Below are 17,371 nucleotides of genomic sequence, written 5' to 3' on the forward strand. Positions count from 1 at the left end.
TTCTGCCCGTTTTATTTTTGACCTAATTCTAATTTCTGCTTCTAAGTTGGCGTCCACTACAGTCCTGTTGGAATGACTGGAAATCCGGATAGATTTTGGTTTTTCTTCCTTTTGGCTGCGTCTCAGCAGCAATTACGAACATGGATTCTCCAGCTGCCTTTGCTTAGCTCATGGGTGCCCTGTCATTTTCTGTCTGGATCCATAGAATGGCCTCACATTGCATTTTCAGCTTCTAGTCCTGTCCATCCCGTGGCGGGTAGGAGCCCCCTTGAAAATGCAGGTTTGGCCGTGGCATTTGATGGCATATAGACTTCCAGCGGCTCCCCATTGCCTACAATCTAAGATGGACAAACAATTCTTCACCTGCAAGTGATAGACATCGAGTTTCAAAAGATGCAGTTTATCTCCCAAGCCTCAGAGACTGTTGGAAGAGAGCAGGTCTGGAGGACTGCAGGCACCAGCCACATCAGGAAGGCCACCTCATTCGTGGGCTTCTTTGGCACTTTGACTATCTGTGGTTGGTTTAGCTGGGCTTGGGACAGAGAGGTTTTGTCCTAGAAAGCTGTTTCCCAGGTTTTATAGAGCTAACTTCTCAGTGAGATACAGTCACAGCCCGTTTTATTTTGGATACCTCATGCTTCCTCAGCAAGGCAGTGAAGTGCTGTTGAGACTGTTACAGGGGAATGGACCCTCTGATCGGCCCCTCCAAACCTTGTATTTGAGGAAGAAGAAATCCTAGTGCCAGTACGGGGCTCCAACACAAAGGGCCTGCAACATTTCTCAAAAGAGGCACTACTGGCGTGTGGTACGGGGAAACACTTTGTAATGTATGAGTGTCCCACACATGACAGATGCTCCAAGGATTGGGGAATGGTACCATCCCTACCTAGGAAACCTTGGCTCCAGTCACTACTCCTAAGATATTTTCCTTACTGAGAATATAATGAAGGATTGGATTAATTATGATCTGTCACTCCTGTTGCCTCTTCATCTTCTGTATTAATTGAGTTCAGACTGGAGTCACATTGCCTGTCTTTGAAATCAAGCTCCACCGCTTACTGAGTATGACCTTGAATGTGGGCATGACCTCAGACAACTACTTAATCTCTCTGTGCCTCTGTTTTCTCATTTAAAATAGGAGATAGTAGTATTAATTACATCTACCTGAAAAGATTTTTGTGCAGATGAAATAGGATAAAGCATGAAAGATGCTTGCCATGACGTCCACTTTCAGAGGCATAATGATTGTATGAGATGATGGTGGCTCCTGAGCTTAACATCGTACTTGAGTGACAAGTTGAAATTGACACTTAAAAGTGACTGCCCCAAAACAGAAGGGCAGCAGGGTCTATCAGAAAGTGGAGTGACCAGGTGGGAGTCAGTAGATTCTGTTTTGCCCACAGTCACAGTTACTGTGTAGCCTTGAACACGTCACTTCCCTTCTCTGGTGTTTGCTTTCTTTTTTTCTTTTCTTTTTTTTTTTGCAGTACACGGGCCTCTCACTGTTGTGGCCTCTCCCGCTGTGGAGCACAGACTCCAGACGCGCATGCTCAGCGGCCATGGCTCACGGGCCAAGCCGCTCCGCGGCATGTGGGATCTTCCTGGACCGGGGCACGAACCTGTGTCCCCTGCATCGGCAGGCGGACTCTCAACCACTGGTCCACCAGGGAAGCCCCTGGTGTTTGCTTTCTTGATACATTTGCCCTACGTGGTGTCCAAAAGACTGAATGGCATGAGCATTGCGAATGTGCTAAAGCCTGTAGCATCTCACAAACAGTTTGATGATATATAATAAGTAACTGATTATACATCGGTGTTCTACCTACCCCTGATTTGGAAACCTTCATCAGCCAACTGGGAGGACGCATTGAATGGGAACTTCTTGGGAGATGTATAAACCTGGGGAGCCCACCTGCGTGGTAAACACTGAATTGCTCTCTATCAGCCCATCCTGGCCAATGCGTCCCCCAATGGCATAGGCGAGGAAACCTCAGGCATGCAGGCATGTCATTAAGAGCTCACAACCACGGTCCTGCAGCTCTCCCTGCTGGCTTCCCGGCACCCTTCGCCACTGCCCGTTCCCTTCACGGTTGTCTGCTTGTCGCCCCACAGCAACAAAGGCGAGAGAAGGAGCTGCGGAAGCAGCAGGAGAGGGAGCAGCGGCGGCACTACGAGGAACAGATGCGCCGGGAGGAGGAGAGGAGACGCGCGGAGCACGAGCAGGTACAGCTGGGGCCCCACAGGCGGCCCCACGGGAGCGCCAGCACCAGCCGCCTCTGGGCTGTGGGTCACCTGCTCTTAGGTCTGCTCAGGTTAAGCAGGTTTTTACTCTTTCTCAAGCAACTATTCTCACCTATTCAAAAAGTCAAACGCACAACCTTGGCAAAGCCCACTCATTCAACCTGGCTTCCTCCCCAGGCCGAAGTCCCCTGACGCACCTGGATCTCGTGATTTTCCCAACCCTGGGCATCTACTTTGAAAGTAGCACTGGAGCGTGATAAACAAGCCAAGTGCTCCCCTTTCATCGCTTCAGAAGAGCTTTTCTACTCAGGCAGCTCTGGTCTCCAGGACTTGGAGCCATCGATGCAGGCCCTTTCTCCCTTTGTTAGAATCACATTCTGACAGTGCAGTGGAACTGCAAGATGGTTCCGTTACAAAGGCAGTGCATGATGGCATTCAACCATTATTTTACCCCTGCTGCTTGCACAGGAGCCTCTGAACTTTATAGCATTGTTAATTTCAGGTAGCCCCTAAAGAGGGAACCTGTCATGAAAAGTTTTAAAATATAGCTCGGTTCTCCAAACCAAAGAGTAACTAACAGCAAAGCACTGAGCCATCTCAGTCCGCTGCAGTTGCAGGTAGAGGGCTTGTGCTTTTGACTGCATTGAAACGCTTTTGCTTCGGTGCGGGGTACCTTTCCTGTTTAGCGAGGAGGTGTCTGGGTATTTTTTCCCCTCCTTCCTTCCACACTTCACTTGGCAGCTCTTGTCACCTTTGAAATTACCGGTTCTTTTTCTCTCTTTCTTTCTCTCGTTGTGTTCCTCTGAATTCTCTGCCACCTACCTCTCCAGGAGTACATCAGGCGACAGTTAGAGGAGGAGCAGAGACAGTTAGAGATCTTGCAGCAGCAGCTACTGCATGAACAAGCTCTACTTCTGGTAATGGGAAAGCCAAGCCAGCTGACCTGCTCTGTGTTCATCGCACGCGCGCGCGTGCGTGCGTGTGTGTGTGTGTGTGTGTGTGTGTGTGTGTGGTCTCCTCTAACATGCCAGTCAGGAAGGAGGGGATCCTCCAAGCCTCATGGACCTGGAAAATCTCCTAAAACTTAATTCGTTTCCTGACCCAGTGTGCTGAGTCAATGTGTTTAATATACTTGTTATGCATTCTTTATTAACTCCAGCTATTGGTGAAACTTTAACATGAATCCAGCCTTATTATAAGTTCAGACTGTTTTTGAGACCCACTGTGTTTATTGCAGAGTAATGTTTGAGGTCATTTGCAACATGCTGGAATACAATCACAGCAAAGCACCCCTCTTCCGTAAGAACCCGCTCAGCTCTGTAGTCATGTTTCATTTGCAGACTATTAGTTTTACCCTTACGATGGGAACATTTTGTGTTCCCTGCTCAGGAGGCTTCCACTTGAAGTACTTTTTATTATTATTACTGCACTGCTCTCCAAATGAGCTTCTTGGTGTATCTTTTTTTTTTTAACTGAACTTTTTATTCAGTGGCACTGTGATATTTTTTTAGCCTGTACATGGTTTTTGCTAATGGTTTCGTTGGTCCAAGTTTTGTTAAACAAAAGATGATTTAGGCAGTATCTTTAGGTACTTATTTCGTTTTGTACTTAATTGTACATGTTTGAATGATTTAATTACTAAATCAGGAAGTGGACGGTTCCTTATAGGGGTTGCGTGCTGACCATCTGAATGTCCTCATTATTGCCACTTTCTTGGTTACAATTCACCAAGGGCTAGTCACTTTGCAAAGGGTGGTATTCTGTAGGGGTTGCCGTTAAAACAATAGTGTTTTCATTAAATACCACATTCTGTGCAGATGCTAACCCAAGGCTGTAGTTTATCTCTATGGCACATCCTGATGTCCTCTTGTGGTTCTGTTGGTATTAAGGTCCTTTGTTATTTATCACCTCTTTTGGTTCCATTGCATGCTTCACTGGTACTGGCCAATGGTTTCCGTATGGTGATTTAGCCTTTTCTTTGTTCTCCTTTCCTGATCTGGACAGGAATATAAGCGCAAACAGTTAGAAGAACAGAGACAAGCAGAAAGACTACAGAGACAGCTAAAGCAAGAGAGAGACTACTTGGTTTCCCTTCAGCATCAGCGGCAGGAGCAGAGGCCTGTGGAGAAGAAGCCACTGTACCATTACAAAGAAGGGATGAGTCCTAGTGAGAAACCAGCGTGGGCCAAGGAGGTAAGTCAGCAAGCAAGTACAGCCTGTACCTGTGCTGTATCGGAGAAATCGGCCATAATGAGTTTCTCCAGTAGAAACAGAGAGTTAAAACTAGTGCTACAAAGTTGGAAAATAATTCATTATGAGACACACATGCTTTGCTTTGGGAAGAACTGTAACATTATTTCTCTACCTTAATCCATTTGTTCTTCTTTTTGTAAGTAACAACAGGAAGTAGAAAATCCTTTTCCTTATTGGAATCCAATTGAGTTTGTGGCAGGAGGATTTTTAGTGACTTTTTCATGGAAGAATATGACTTAAGACTTAAGGAATTCTAGGTAGGATCATTTCCTATCTATACCTAGACCGTAAAAGTGATCATTAGTATTGTCACTAACACTCCATGTTCTGTAGTAACAGTGAAGACACAGTTGGACCCAGACTTGTGATTGTGGTTCACTTACCGGGTCAGGGGCCATTTATATTTCTTTTGCAAATACTTTCAAAGTAATGGTCCTTCATTTGCTCAACTACTAGAGTAAGAAAGAATTTGCAGGAACTTGACTCTGTGATGAGCTATTTAAAAATCTCATTAAAAATTATTTGAATAGTAGGAAAAAAAGGGTGGTAACCAAATGAGTAAGGCAAACAAACAAAATAATAATTCTCTCCAAGATAAACAACCCTTCTAGGAAGTCGCTGTGTCATCTCATATGCCTGACACCCTGGTTTTCAGTTCTGTCATTAATGTGGCAACTAATGATTTCCTTTATTTTCTTGTGAGCATAACTAGTCATTTGAAAGGGTGATTTATATTACTCTGCATTTTCTTCTAGTATCTTCAGATATTTATAGCTAGAGCTTATTTCAAGTTATCTAGACTACAATATTACCAGAACCTGATTTCTTACGTAAGATCCTATTTGTATAATTTTTAATTTTCTGCTCTATCTTACATATGTGTAGAAAATGCTTGAAATTATGTTGTCCTAATGTTAATAATGGCTGTTTGTGGGAAGTAGAAACTATAGAGTTTTTTTCTTTAAACTTGTTAATACTTTTATGTATTATGTTTTATGTATTTATGTTTAAATCCTTTATAATGATTTTATACTATTTTTACAAAAGTAATAACCTTGAAAACTTAAAAACTAAATCTGTAGAGAAAAGTCATTCAGTGTCAAGAAAGTTTTTGATCACTTTCCCTGAGAGTCTATGAATGCGATTTGTATTTACCTATGTCTGTAACAACTGCCTCTTTCTCCCAGGTCAGTAATTCAATTCTGTGATCCTACTCCCAGGTACAGCGCCAACCCCTTAATAACCCCCCTGTTCTTCCAGCTAAGCACAATCACTATGCTGTCCAACAGCAGCTGATGTGGTTCCTGGCTAGCAGAGGTGTGTCACCTTCCTCCACTGCTAAACCATCCTTTAGCCACATCAAGCTTAAACCCTCAGCTAAGCCAGACTCACAGCTCGTGATCATGGCAGGTATTGAGAGGCTGAAAAACTAGCCTCCCCTAAGCTAATGCCAGTAGCACCTGCAGAAATTAATGGTTCCAGATCAAGACCCCTGTTTGAGCATTGCTCATGGAAGAAAGGTTCACCAGCTTATCCTATTAGACTTGGTCTTGAAGAGCAACTGAAGCCTCAGCGAGCCTCAAGGACCACAGTGAGATCAACAAAGCGATGATCTCGCTCGCAAAGATGTAGCCCAACTCGAGAGTCAGGACTTAAGGTCATTTGTGTGTCCTCTCCCAGCATCTCCAAAGTGATGAGCCCCCAGTTGTCCATTACAGCAAGTAAGGAGGGCCTTAGAGACTCATGTGTACCTCGGGGCAGGAGGGGCATGAATTCATGCATCCATACAAGTACCTCGACTCCTCTAAGAAGTGCTGCATCACTAAATGACCTCTCTTTGATGCATGACCCCCTGACCTTCAGTGCTCCCAGCCCCAAGCATGAGTTTAGGAAAGGGACGCCAACAGATCCCATTGGAGAAGACCATGATACCTTGCAAAGCATACCAGAATTTCTTCTGTCCCTTGTGCAGCTCCCTCATGCACAAAGGTACCAGAAAAGGGGGGGGAAACATAAAGCAGTTTCCACTTCCTTCTTTCCACCTCTACCCAGCATGTTTTGATTTGAACTTAAACATTTTGACTTCACTATTTTCTAATTACTGTTTGTCCTCATCATTAAATTTCCTGGCCTGTCCTCTCTTCAGAACTAATTCACAGTTCCCAGGCTTTCAGAAGCCATGCCGTTCCTGGGGGCAAATCTTTGCAGATATCATCAGGGCAGTTTTGTAGACCTCTTAATTCCCCTGTGCTTCTCAGCCAGGCTCCTAGCAGTAAAGGAAACATAGCCCGTGGGAGTGCAGACAGCAGGGCTGTGTCATGAAGCACACCCGATGTGAGGTTCCCGGGCCATCCTAAGTCTGGGCCACCTCTGGTGGGTGACATCTTCCAAGGTCCCTGGCTTCCTGACAGCTGGAGTTCTTCCTTTGGGCTTCATGGACTTTTAGACATGTGGGAACATTCTTTTAGGATTTTAGATTTAATCCTATCCTCCTGGGTGTGTTTAACATAATCCAGCTTCCAACTAACCACCTATCCATGAAACAGTTCCCAAGTCTTAGAGTGGGTATTCATATTTTAGAAGAAAGATGAAACATTTAGATGATAGAATGAGTGACGGTGCTAAATTGGGGATTGGAGCAACTGGTATACAAATAAGTACAAATAGTTGTCTGCTTTAGTTTAATTCATCATTTTTTTAACACCCACTTCTTAAAATGGGAATAAAAATGAGTGTGAGAATCCTTATTTTCCTGATTTCTCAATGATTCTAATCAGCAATGTATGAACTTTTCTTCTAGAGCTTTATTTACAGGTTTCTCTTCTTATAGTAGGAGGTAGGTGGGGTTGAAAGTAGCCAGACAGTGAAATACATTTCAAGACTTTAGATATGGACAGAATTTCTAGCTCAGCAGTATCTTAATTATCAACCAATAAAAAGAACCTGGGTTAAACTCTCTTTTGGAGGTAGAATAAAAGGTACCATTTTCTTTTTCAAAGGCATCCTCTGCGAGGATATAATTTGAAAATATCCTCACCAGGGATGGGTAGGCAGCAGCTATACCATGATCTCCTGTGATAGAGGGTCTGGGCTTTTTTTGCCCCATATGCCATCAAAGACACCACCTGGCCATCTTCCACCCACAGCAGCCTCTTGTGTAATCTGCTCCCATATTTGTTTCCTAACTCAGCTCTATACCTTCTCATCAGGGTGGTTTTTCCTTCTTTGATTACTTTTCCATCCACTTACTTTTCCTTATTTCCAATCGACATTTTTTTCATTAGCAGTGTAATATTGTTATAATGTTTCGTCCTCTGTGTTTTCGTTGCTTCATTTTGTAAAACATAAATCATCACATTTCTCATTTCCTTTCTTATTAATCTGTCGGATGTAGTAAGAACAAATGAAAATACTTGGTTATTGGCAAATCTTGAGCTCTTCTCTCTCTCCTTTTACTGAGTTTTCTAGTTGTCCTAAATGTTACATTGACTTTGATTTTCAGATTTCAGCCAGAAAGGAACATTAATGTCTCCATTAAAAGGAGGAGTGGGGGGCAGTCTCACGCCTTTCAAATTCTCTGCCGTTTCTAGATTGGAATGGAAGTCAGATTTGTTTTGTGAAAACATCAATATGATATTCTGTTAAACATCAGCAAAATTTGAAGGTTTTTTTTTCCCACTGGCACTTTTTGAAAGATGGATATTCCTTTTCTTATAATGCCCTTTCTTTCTAATGGTACAGATTCCTGTTCCTTATAATGGCATGTGATTGTCTCGGCCTGGCAATAATTATTTTTTAATTTTCACCAGCACACAGCAGTGACAGAATGCTCTGTCTACATGAGTGTTGCATGCGATGGTATTTTAATATTTTTTTTAACACTTCATCATGTTCTTTCTCTCTGATGCATGCCAGTCATCTGGCCATGGTTTTATTTGGCAAATGATGGGCCAAGATGTCTCTTTATATCCCATCAGCCCATTGGACTTTGAAATCCTTGTACATAAGAACTCTTCTCCACTTGTTTTCTCTGCTCTACACTGATGGTTTTTTCTTTTTATATGAATTATTTTATATATGAGGTCCCATATTCCAATTAGAGAGTTTATGGCTCTTTTCCCATCTTTCCTCAGTTTCTGCTTATCTCTCTTAAGATTTAGCATGAGAGAGACCTGACAGGAAATAGGAAAGAGCTTGTTTGAGTTCAAGTTCTTCCACTTACGGTCTTTGTGACCTGGAAGTCTCATAGTCTTCCTGAGGTGCAGCCTCCACACCTATACTTCCTGTCTCAAGGTTGGGAGGATCCTGGGCAACCATGTATGTGAATGTGCCATTGAAACTGTAGGCGCTGTACAAATGCAAATGAAATACATGATTCAACAAATTTCTATTTTGCTCCCAAGGCCATTGTTGCCCACAAGGAATAAGTGTTTTGCCTCTGTTGTTTCTGGTTGGGATTTCACATGCATCTCCCATCTCTTCCACTTACCTCTCCCCGGTGATAGATACACAGTTTTTAATTTCCCATCTCAGCTTGCCAAAGATTTGCCTCATTACTTTTAAGTTATGTGCTCCATTCACATGAGGATCTGTACTTTTCTGTGCAATCAGTGGTTAGGAGTAGATCTTGGAAAGCTAGTCCAGGCCCTTATCTTTAGACAAGGTTACATTTTAAGCATTCCCTATGAATGAGAGCCTCCCCTGTCCTCAAAGGTGCCCCAGAGAAGGGATAGCACCAGTCTTACTCAGCAGCCATCTGCCCATGTGGTTTTGCCAAAAGACAGCGTGACTCAGCTCTTCATGTGCCCAGTGAGTGCAGGGTCAGAGTACCTAAGGAGGACTTAAAAATCATTGGACTTCTTTCTCTTCCTTCAACATTGCCAGTAAAGACAAAAATCAAATTGTTTTGTCCAGTTGGGGAAAAAATATTCCCATACGATTGTGTTCAATTCGCCACATATTAGCTCTGAAGGCAGGCCTTCTAAGAGCTTCGTAAACCCCACAGACCCTACAGTCATATAAAGTATTATTAAAATGCACCCATATGACATAGTAAATATATTTTGCTGTCAACATTTAAAAAATTACTTCTATAATTTTGTTTTGAAATTCTCTCTCAGCAGCTATCATTCATTATTGCTAAGTGAGACACTGGAAGCTATAAATTGTTCTCAAATGTACAAAACAATTTAACAGTTGACATTGATATAATGTTTACACTTATACATGTTTCAATGTTTTTTTATTTATTTTGAAATTTTTTCAGATCCTGTAATTAACGTGTTTCTTTTCAGGTCGTCTGTATTCATGCAACTTTTATATATCTCAAAGGCCTTAGACATCACTCTTTTAGTACCCAGTGGATAACACAGTCCTGCCTGGAGCAGAATTTTATTTCTGAGACCACAGTTATTTTTTCTTTCTCCCCGTAATGCTATAATAAATAGTATAGCATTTCTGTGGAGGTTATCCAAACCTCTCCAAAGTTATTTTAGTTTTGATGTTAAAATGATCCTTTTAATAAGAAGAAAACCTGATTCTATAGTAAAATTGATCAGTCTCTCCTAATATTGTTCTCTGTATTTATTGATAATCCCGTCAAGTGTGAAATCCTTTGTTATGAATGTCTTGTTGTTATGGTCTAGCACCTTGACACTGTTTATCTGATGCTACTAGAACACTCTTTTTTGGTGGTACTTAAGATATTTTACAACTTCTTGGCAGCAGGAGGTTGGAGCAAAGACTCAGCTAATAGATTTTTTTTTTTTTTTAGTATCATGAAAGGCAGACTGAAACATATCTTGATTGTAAGCCAGTTTTTAATCACAAAATATTCTTAATCTGGGGGAAAACACCTTCTTTTTTGTCTCACTCACTGTTCAGTTAGTAGACATAAGATGTTATGAATCAGGAGATAGGCCTTTGCCCAGTAGCAAAGTAAGCAGAAAGGCCAGCTTCCCCTCTGTCCATTTGAAACTGTTATTTGGATGTTTAATTTGATATATTTGCTCCAATACCCTTTAGTGCAAAAGCAACAGGCAGCTTTATTCTTCCTAAAGACTTTAGGACCAGATTTTCTTGAGACAAAGTAGCCGGATGCCTCATTGTTACACCTGTCACATGGATTTTCAAATTTCTTTGGACAGACTTCAACCCAGGAAATTTCACCGCATTGGACTTATCCTGAAATAATCTACTGAGTAAACAATAGATTATTCACACCATATATTTATGATGGCACGAACTGAAACATAGTAATGGTAGGATTTAGTGTTTAACTTAGAGAAGGCATAGCAAATGTTACTAGAAGTACATTAGTGATAGCTACACTTGACTAATTAAACCCATTAACTGCCTGTGAAAATTAGCACCCCACTTTGTGCCCCATTCATTTCTAACAACAGCTTTAGGGCCCGTGTGGCCCACAGTCCTATCAGAGACAAAGGTGGTGCCTTTACTGGAGCCTTGTTACTGGCAGTTGCCCAAAAAATTCTTTATCTCAAATATAATTTCTTTGTTCAAGATGGAGTCTTGGGGGACAGACTTTGTTATTTTTAATGTGCTGTTTCTGAATGTGGGTTTAAAATAGTCTGAGGATATTTTACAGCTAAAAAAACAATAATAGCAAGTACTCTTCACTCCCTTATAATATTTGGCTCCTAAATGTCAGGTAATAAGTGGCTATAGTTTGGATAGCCAGGTATTTATCTGAAAATGAGTCCACACCTCTTGGATTCCTGACCTCAGACAGCAGTGGTTTGGATGGTAAGAGTTCAGGTAGTGAGGGGTACTTATACATGTGATTTATCTATTTAATGATTTTCCCTGGAAATAAGAAAATGGTTAATATTTGACTAATTCCAGTCATCTGGAAATAGTCACCTTCTTTTCAAAGAGTCTGGTATTTGGAAAAGCAATACATTGCATGCCTTGGTCTCAGTTTATCTGTGGTTGTCCTTGCAGGACTTTCTCTTCTTTGTGGTCTTATCTCAAGTCAGGCTTTGTTATTTCCTTTTGCTCAATGCAGTAATAGCCCATTGTTGCTGATGTAATACTTTGCACACATACACATACAAAGTATACATGTTCTGGTTTATATTCCTGGCTTTTTGCAGCTAATCTTATTTGGTATGTGGTAAGCTTCTGGGACGTGGAATTTCAAAACCAAAGTCAACTAGATGCCAATTGTATGTACCCTGCACAGCCACGGTCAGGGAAGAGGTGTTCAAATTACCACTAAGTAGAGGCAAGAGGGTGGTTTTCTACACTATGGCACATGTTAACATGTTAACATGTTTGTAGTTGATTTGAGAGTTTTAAAAACAGACTTATCTTGTGTATGAGACTGAGTTTGCCTCTAGGAAGATTCAAAATAAGGTAGGGAGGATGGGAAACAATAGCTCTTTTGAATTTTCCTTTCAAATCAGGAAGTAAAATAGATAAAAAAAGCTGTTCGCTGAGACATACAAATATGTCTTGAGGACCTGCATGTGGGTTCCATGACAGGCTCTTGCAGCACAAAGATAGTGAGTCAGCAGAAGAGAGTTACGGGTCATCAGGGTAGGGTGCATTGCCCCCGTGAATTTGGAAATTACAACTGTCAAATTGACCCTAAAGAAATAAAGGGCAGGACAAGGTGGACCTGGAAGAAAAGTGCTAGACCTCTTAAAGCTGTCGAAGATTTTAAATCATGTCTTGCAGTGTACATTTTGTTTATCTAAAATTTCCTTTAATTTGTCCTCTGCCACAGTCTGTCTGCAGCAAATAAGTTACCAAGGGTAACTTTTGCCTGTAAAGAGAGCCTTCCCTGTAAAGCACTTCTGATCAGTTATCCCCTCTGGGCTGAGAGAGATTCTGCAGAAAGGGAATGACAAGGAAATGAAGTGTCCAGAAAGGAGAGAGGGTTGGAGGAGGGAGAGGAGAGGAGGAGTAGCAAGAATGAGTGCCATGTGTGGAGAAACAGGCAGGAGGAGGGTAGAGGGAGGTAGTGGAGCCCAGGCTGGAATGGAAAGAAGGTGCTGGGACAGTGTATTCTAGAGAGCCGGGAGAGACACCCGAAAAGAAAGGGAGAAAAAGAGAGAAAAAGAGAATGATACGGGAAGTCAGTTTAAGATGGGCCAGGGCTTCCCTGGTGGCGCAGTGTTTGAGAGTCCGCCTGCCGATGCAGGGGACACGGGTCCGCGCCCCGGTCCGGGAAGATCCCACATGCCGCGGAGCGGCTGGGCCCGTGAGCCATGGCCGCTGAGCCTGCGCGTCCGGAGCCTGTGCTCCGCAACGGGAGAGGCCACAACAGTGAGAGGCCCACGTACCGGAAAAATAAATAAATAAAAAATAAGACAGGCCATGCTTATTGAGTGAGAGGCCCACTTGCCCATGAGTAGGGCATGTGAAGAAATCAATGGCGGTGAGTACGCTCAGCTCATCCTCCTGCCAGCCCTCCTGTGTTCTTTCCTGCCCTGTCCCATGAGTCAGCTCAAAGCAGTTTTCTATTTTCCCCAAGCAATCGTAATGCCCGCCGTAGTTACCTCTCTCCCTCACTGACCCCTGGCTTTGTGACCGACTAGCAGGACGGTGTTCCAACTAACGCACGGTAAACTCTTAAGCAGATCCCTAATTCCCAGCCAACGGAATAGCACGAGATAATGGGTGATGGAAGGATGATGGCTTAAGTGTTCTGTGAGTTCTTCACGCTAGTATTTACTCTGACAGAAAGAGCTTTTTGCAAATTTCTGATGCAGAGCAGATAGGGAGAGCTTCAGCTTTCTAAAGTGATTTGATCAGAGGGATACAAAATGGCTGTGCAGGTGACTACAGAAAATCGTAACTAGGAAGTAAATCAGCTTCCATCCATTGAGGTACTCTTTTTTCTTTCTTTCTGTCTTTTTTCATTTTTTGGCTTCTAGGTAGAAGAACGGTCAAGGCTCAACCGGCAGAGTTCACCTGCCATGCCTCACAAGGTTGCCAACAGGATATCAGACCCCAACCTGCCCCCACGGTCGGAGTCCTTCAGCATCAGTGGGGTTCAGCCTGCTCGGACACCCCCCATGCTCAGACCAGTAGATCCCCAGGTACATCCTCCCTTCATTCCACTGGCTTTTTTCAACAGATATACAGTAAAGTCTAATAAAAGCCCAGGAAATTGTAATATGGTTTCAGGCATGGGTCCAGCCAAGTCATGGCTTTTAATATCAAATCTCTAGTAAGATAGGAGACCCCACTGAATGTGAAAGGCAGCAGAAGGAGTAAGAAAGAAAAAAGCACCATCCTTAACTTTAAGCCAACCACAAAGTCACTTCTTGGTAAATTGCCTCTCTGGAGACCCGGGGGAGTTCCTGCCAGGTCAGAACTAGCATCCTTTCAGTTATAATTACCAAAACTAACATTTGTGTAGACCTTTGATACGTATAAACTATTATATTATCTTTTGTTCTTTGGGATTTTCGCATGAGCCTGAAACTGAAAAAATTAAATGGACTAGGTAAGGTAAAATTGTGTCTTCTAAGCCAGTGGTTTTCAAAGTGTGGTCACTGGGCCAGCAGCATAGCATCAGCCAGAAACTTGGTAGAAACGCAGATTCTGAGGCCCACCTCAGACCTACTGGTCAGCAACTCTAGGGTTGGGGCCTGGCAGTCTGGGGTTTAATAGCCTCCAAGTGATTCTGATGCACTTTGAAGTTTGAGAACCATTGTTTTAAGCTATTTGGAAAAGAAAAGAAGATATCTCCACTTTTAGATAAGGAGGAAGTTTCTGGAAGTTTTAGAGGATTTTATATATACCAAAAATGAAATAGGAATTGAAATGAAGTATGAAATTAGATGAAAAATAAAGGTAATGTAGATGTTTTCACCCAAATGTCTTAAACTTCTTCCAGGTATCCTGTGTTAACACTTCCACAGAATATTCTGAGGTCACCTTTGAAATATGTAATGCTATTTGAACTGGAGTTTAAGAGTAGATACGATCAAGGAGTCTTGGTTTTAAGTTTGCCTTTAGTATATGAGGTCCAAGATTTTTCAGTACCAGCCAGCTTGGCACTTGTTTGTTTTTATTTGTATATGAGTCCAGGCCTAACCTTCCATGGCGTACTTTTTTTTTTTTTAATAGAAATCATGCCAATTATAAACCATGGTTATAAGCAGACTCAATTTGAAACCATAACTGCAGCAAATTTCAAGGTTTCTTAAAATTTAATTTAATATTTTTTAATACAGCAGGCTCTTATTAGTTACCCATTTTATACATATTAATGTATACATGTCAATCCCAATCTCCCAATTCATCCCACCACCACCATCCCCACCCCACCGCTTTACCCCCTTGGTGTCCATACGTTTTTCTCTACACCTGTGTCTCAATTTCTGCCCTGCAACCAGTTATCTGTACCATTTTTCTAGGTTCCACATATATGCATTAGTATACAATATTTGTTTTTCTCTTTCTGACTTAACTTCACTCTGTATGCCAGTCTCTAGATCCATCCACGTCTCTACAAATGACCCAATTTCATTCCTTTTTGTGGCTGAGTAATATTCCATTGTATATATATACCACATCTTCTTTATCCATTTGTCTGTTGATGGGCATTTAGGTTGCTTCCATGACCTGGTTATTGTAAATAGTGCCGCAATGAACATTGGGTACTTTTTTTTTTTTTTTTTTTTGCGGTACATGGGCCTCTCACTGTTGTGGCCTCTCCCATTGTGGAGCACAGGCTCTGGACGCACAGGCTCAGCGGCCATGGCTCATGGGCCCAGCTGCTCCGCGGCACGTGGGATCTTCCCGGACCGGGGCACAAACCTGTGTCCCCTGCATCAGCAGGCAGACCCTCAACCACATGTGTCTTTTTTTTTTTTTTTTTTTTTTTAAGAAGATGTTGGGGGTAGGAGTTTTAATTAATTTATTTATTTTTGTCTGTGTTGGGTCTTCATTTCTGTGCGAGGGCTTTCTCTAGTTGTGGCAAGCGGGGGCCACTCTTCATCGCGGTGCGCGGGCCTCTCACTATGGCGGCCTCTCTTGTTGCGGAGCACAGGCTCCAGACGCACAGGCTCAGTAGTTGTGGCTCACGGAGCTAGTTGCTCCGCGGCATGTGGGATCCTCCCAGACCAGGGCTCGAACCCGTGTCCCCTGCATTAGCAGGCAGATTCTCAACCACTGCTCCACCAGGGAAGCCCCACATGTGTCTTTTTGAATCATGGTTTTCTCTGGGTATATGCCCAGTAGTGGGATTGCTGGGTCATATGGTAATTCTATTTTTAGTTTTTTAAGGAACCTCCATACTGTTCTCCATAGTGGCTGTATCAATTTACGTTCCCACCAACAGTGCAAGAGGGTTCCCTTTTCTCCACACTCTCTCCAGCATTTGTTGTTTGTAGATTTGCTGATGATGCCCATTCTAACAGGTGTGAGGTGATGATACCTCATTGTAGTTTTGATTTGCATTTCTTTAATAATTAGTGATGGTGAGCAGCTTTTCATGTGCTTCTTGGCCATCTGTATGTCTTCTTTGGAGAAATGTCTATTTAGGTCTTCTGCCCATTTTTGGATTGGGTTGTTTGTTTTTTTAATATTGAGCTGCATGAGCTGTTTGTATATTTTGGAGATTAATCCTTTGTCCATTGATTCATTTGAAAATATTTTCTCCTATTCTGAGGGCTGTCTTTTCATCTTGTTTGTAGTTTCCTTTGCTTTGCAAAAGCTTTGAAGTTTCATTACGTCCCATTTGTTTATTTTTGTTTTTATTTCCATTACTCTAAAGAGGTGGATCAAAAAAGATCTTGCTGTGATTTATGTCAAAGTGTGTTCTTCCCATGTTTTCCTCTCAGAATCTTATAGTGTCTGGTCTTACATTTAGGTCTCTAATCCACTTTGAGTTCATTTTTGTGTATGGTGTTAGGGAGTCTTCTAATTTCATTCTTTTACATGTAGCTGTCCAGTTTCCCCAGCACAACTTATTGAAGAGACTGTCTTTTCTCCATTGTATATCCTTGCCTCCTTTGTTGTAGATTACTTAATCATAGGTGCATGGGTTTATCTCTGGGCTATCTATCCTGTTCCATTGATCTATATTTCTGCTTTTGTGCCAGTACCATATTGTCTTGATTACTGTAGCTTTGTAGTATAGTCTGAAGTCAGGGAGTCTGATTCCTCCAGCTCTGTTTTTTTCCCTCAAGACTGCTTTGGCTATCCGGGGTCTTTTGTGTCTCCATACAAATTTTAAGATTTTTTTGTTCTAGGTCTGTAAAAAATGCCATTGGTAATTTGATAGGGATTGCGTTTAATCTGTAGATTGCTTTGGGTAGTATAGTCATTTTAACAATATTGATTCTTCCAGTCCAAAAACATGGTATATCTCTCCATCTGTTTGTATCATGTTTAATTTCTTTCATCAGTGTCTTATAGTTTTCTGCATACAGGTCTTTTGTCTCCCTAGGTAGGTTTATTTCTAGGTATTTTATTCTTTTTGTTGCAGTGGAAAATAGGAGTCTTTCCTTAATTTCTCTTTCAGATTTTTCATCATTTGTGTACAGGAATGTAAGAGATTTCTGTGCATTAATTTTGTATCCTGCTACTTTACCAAATTCATTGATTAGCTCTAGTAGTTTTCTGGTGGCATCTTTACGATTCTCTATGTATAGTATCATGTCATCGGCAAACAGTGACAGTTTTACTTCTTCTTTTCCAATTTGTATTCCTTTTATTTCTTTTTCTTCTCTGATTGCTGTGGCTAGGACTTCCAAAACTGTTGAATAATATTGGTGAGAGTGGACATCCTTGTCTTGTTCCTGATCTTAGAGGAAATGCTTTCAGTTTTTCACCATTGAGAATGATGTTTGCTGTGCGTTTGTCATATATGGCCTTTATTATGTTGAGGTAGGTT

General features: G+C 41.9%; 1 protein-coding gene across 6 annotated transcripts in view; it reads left to right on the forward strand.

Moving 5' to 3' along the window:
* The window catches only part of TNIK (TRAF2 and NCK interacting kinase), a 410,885-nt gene that overhangs the window by 331,203 nt on the left and 62,311 nt on the right, over positions 1–17,371 (forward strand). For 3 of the 6 annotated variants that reach the window (XM_089910872.1, XM_022572299.2, XM_022572308.2), the window contains exons 13-15: positions 2,113–2,223; positions 4,246–4,434; positions 13,398–13,562. In XM_089910872.1, coding sequence (XP_089766998.1) covers positions 2,113–2,223; positions 4,246–4,434; positions 13,398–13,562 — 465 coding nt within the window. Of the gene's footprint in view, positions 1–2,112; positions 2,224–3,071; positions 3,159–4,245; positions 4,435–13,397; positions 13,563–17,371 lie in introns of all 6 variants that reach the window. The other 3 variants (XM_022572342.2, XM_022572349.2, XM_089910873.1) reach the window with 2 other exon arrangements.

The sequence above is a fragment of the Delphinapterus leucas genome, chromosome 4 (assembly GCF_059928025.1).
Source record: "Delphinapterus leucas isolate spDelLeu-1000000601 "Yukka" chromosome 4, BTC_Dleu_Yukka2, whole genome shotgun sequence".
Lineage (NCBI taxonomy): Eukaryota > Metazoa > Chordata > Mammalia > Artiodactyla > Monodontidae > Delphinapterus > Delphinapterus leucas.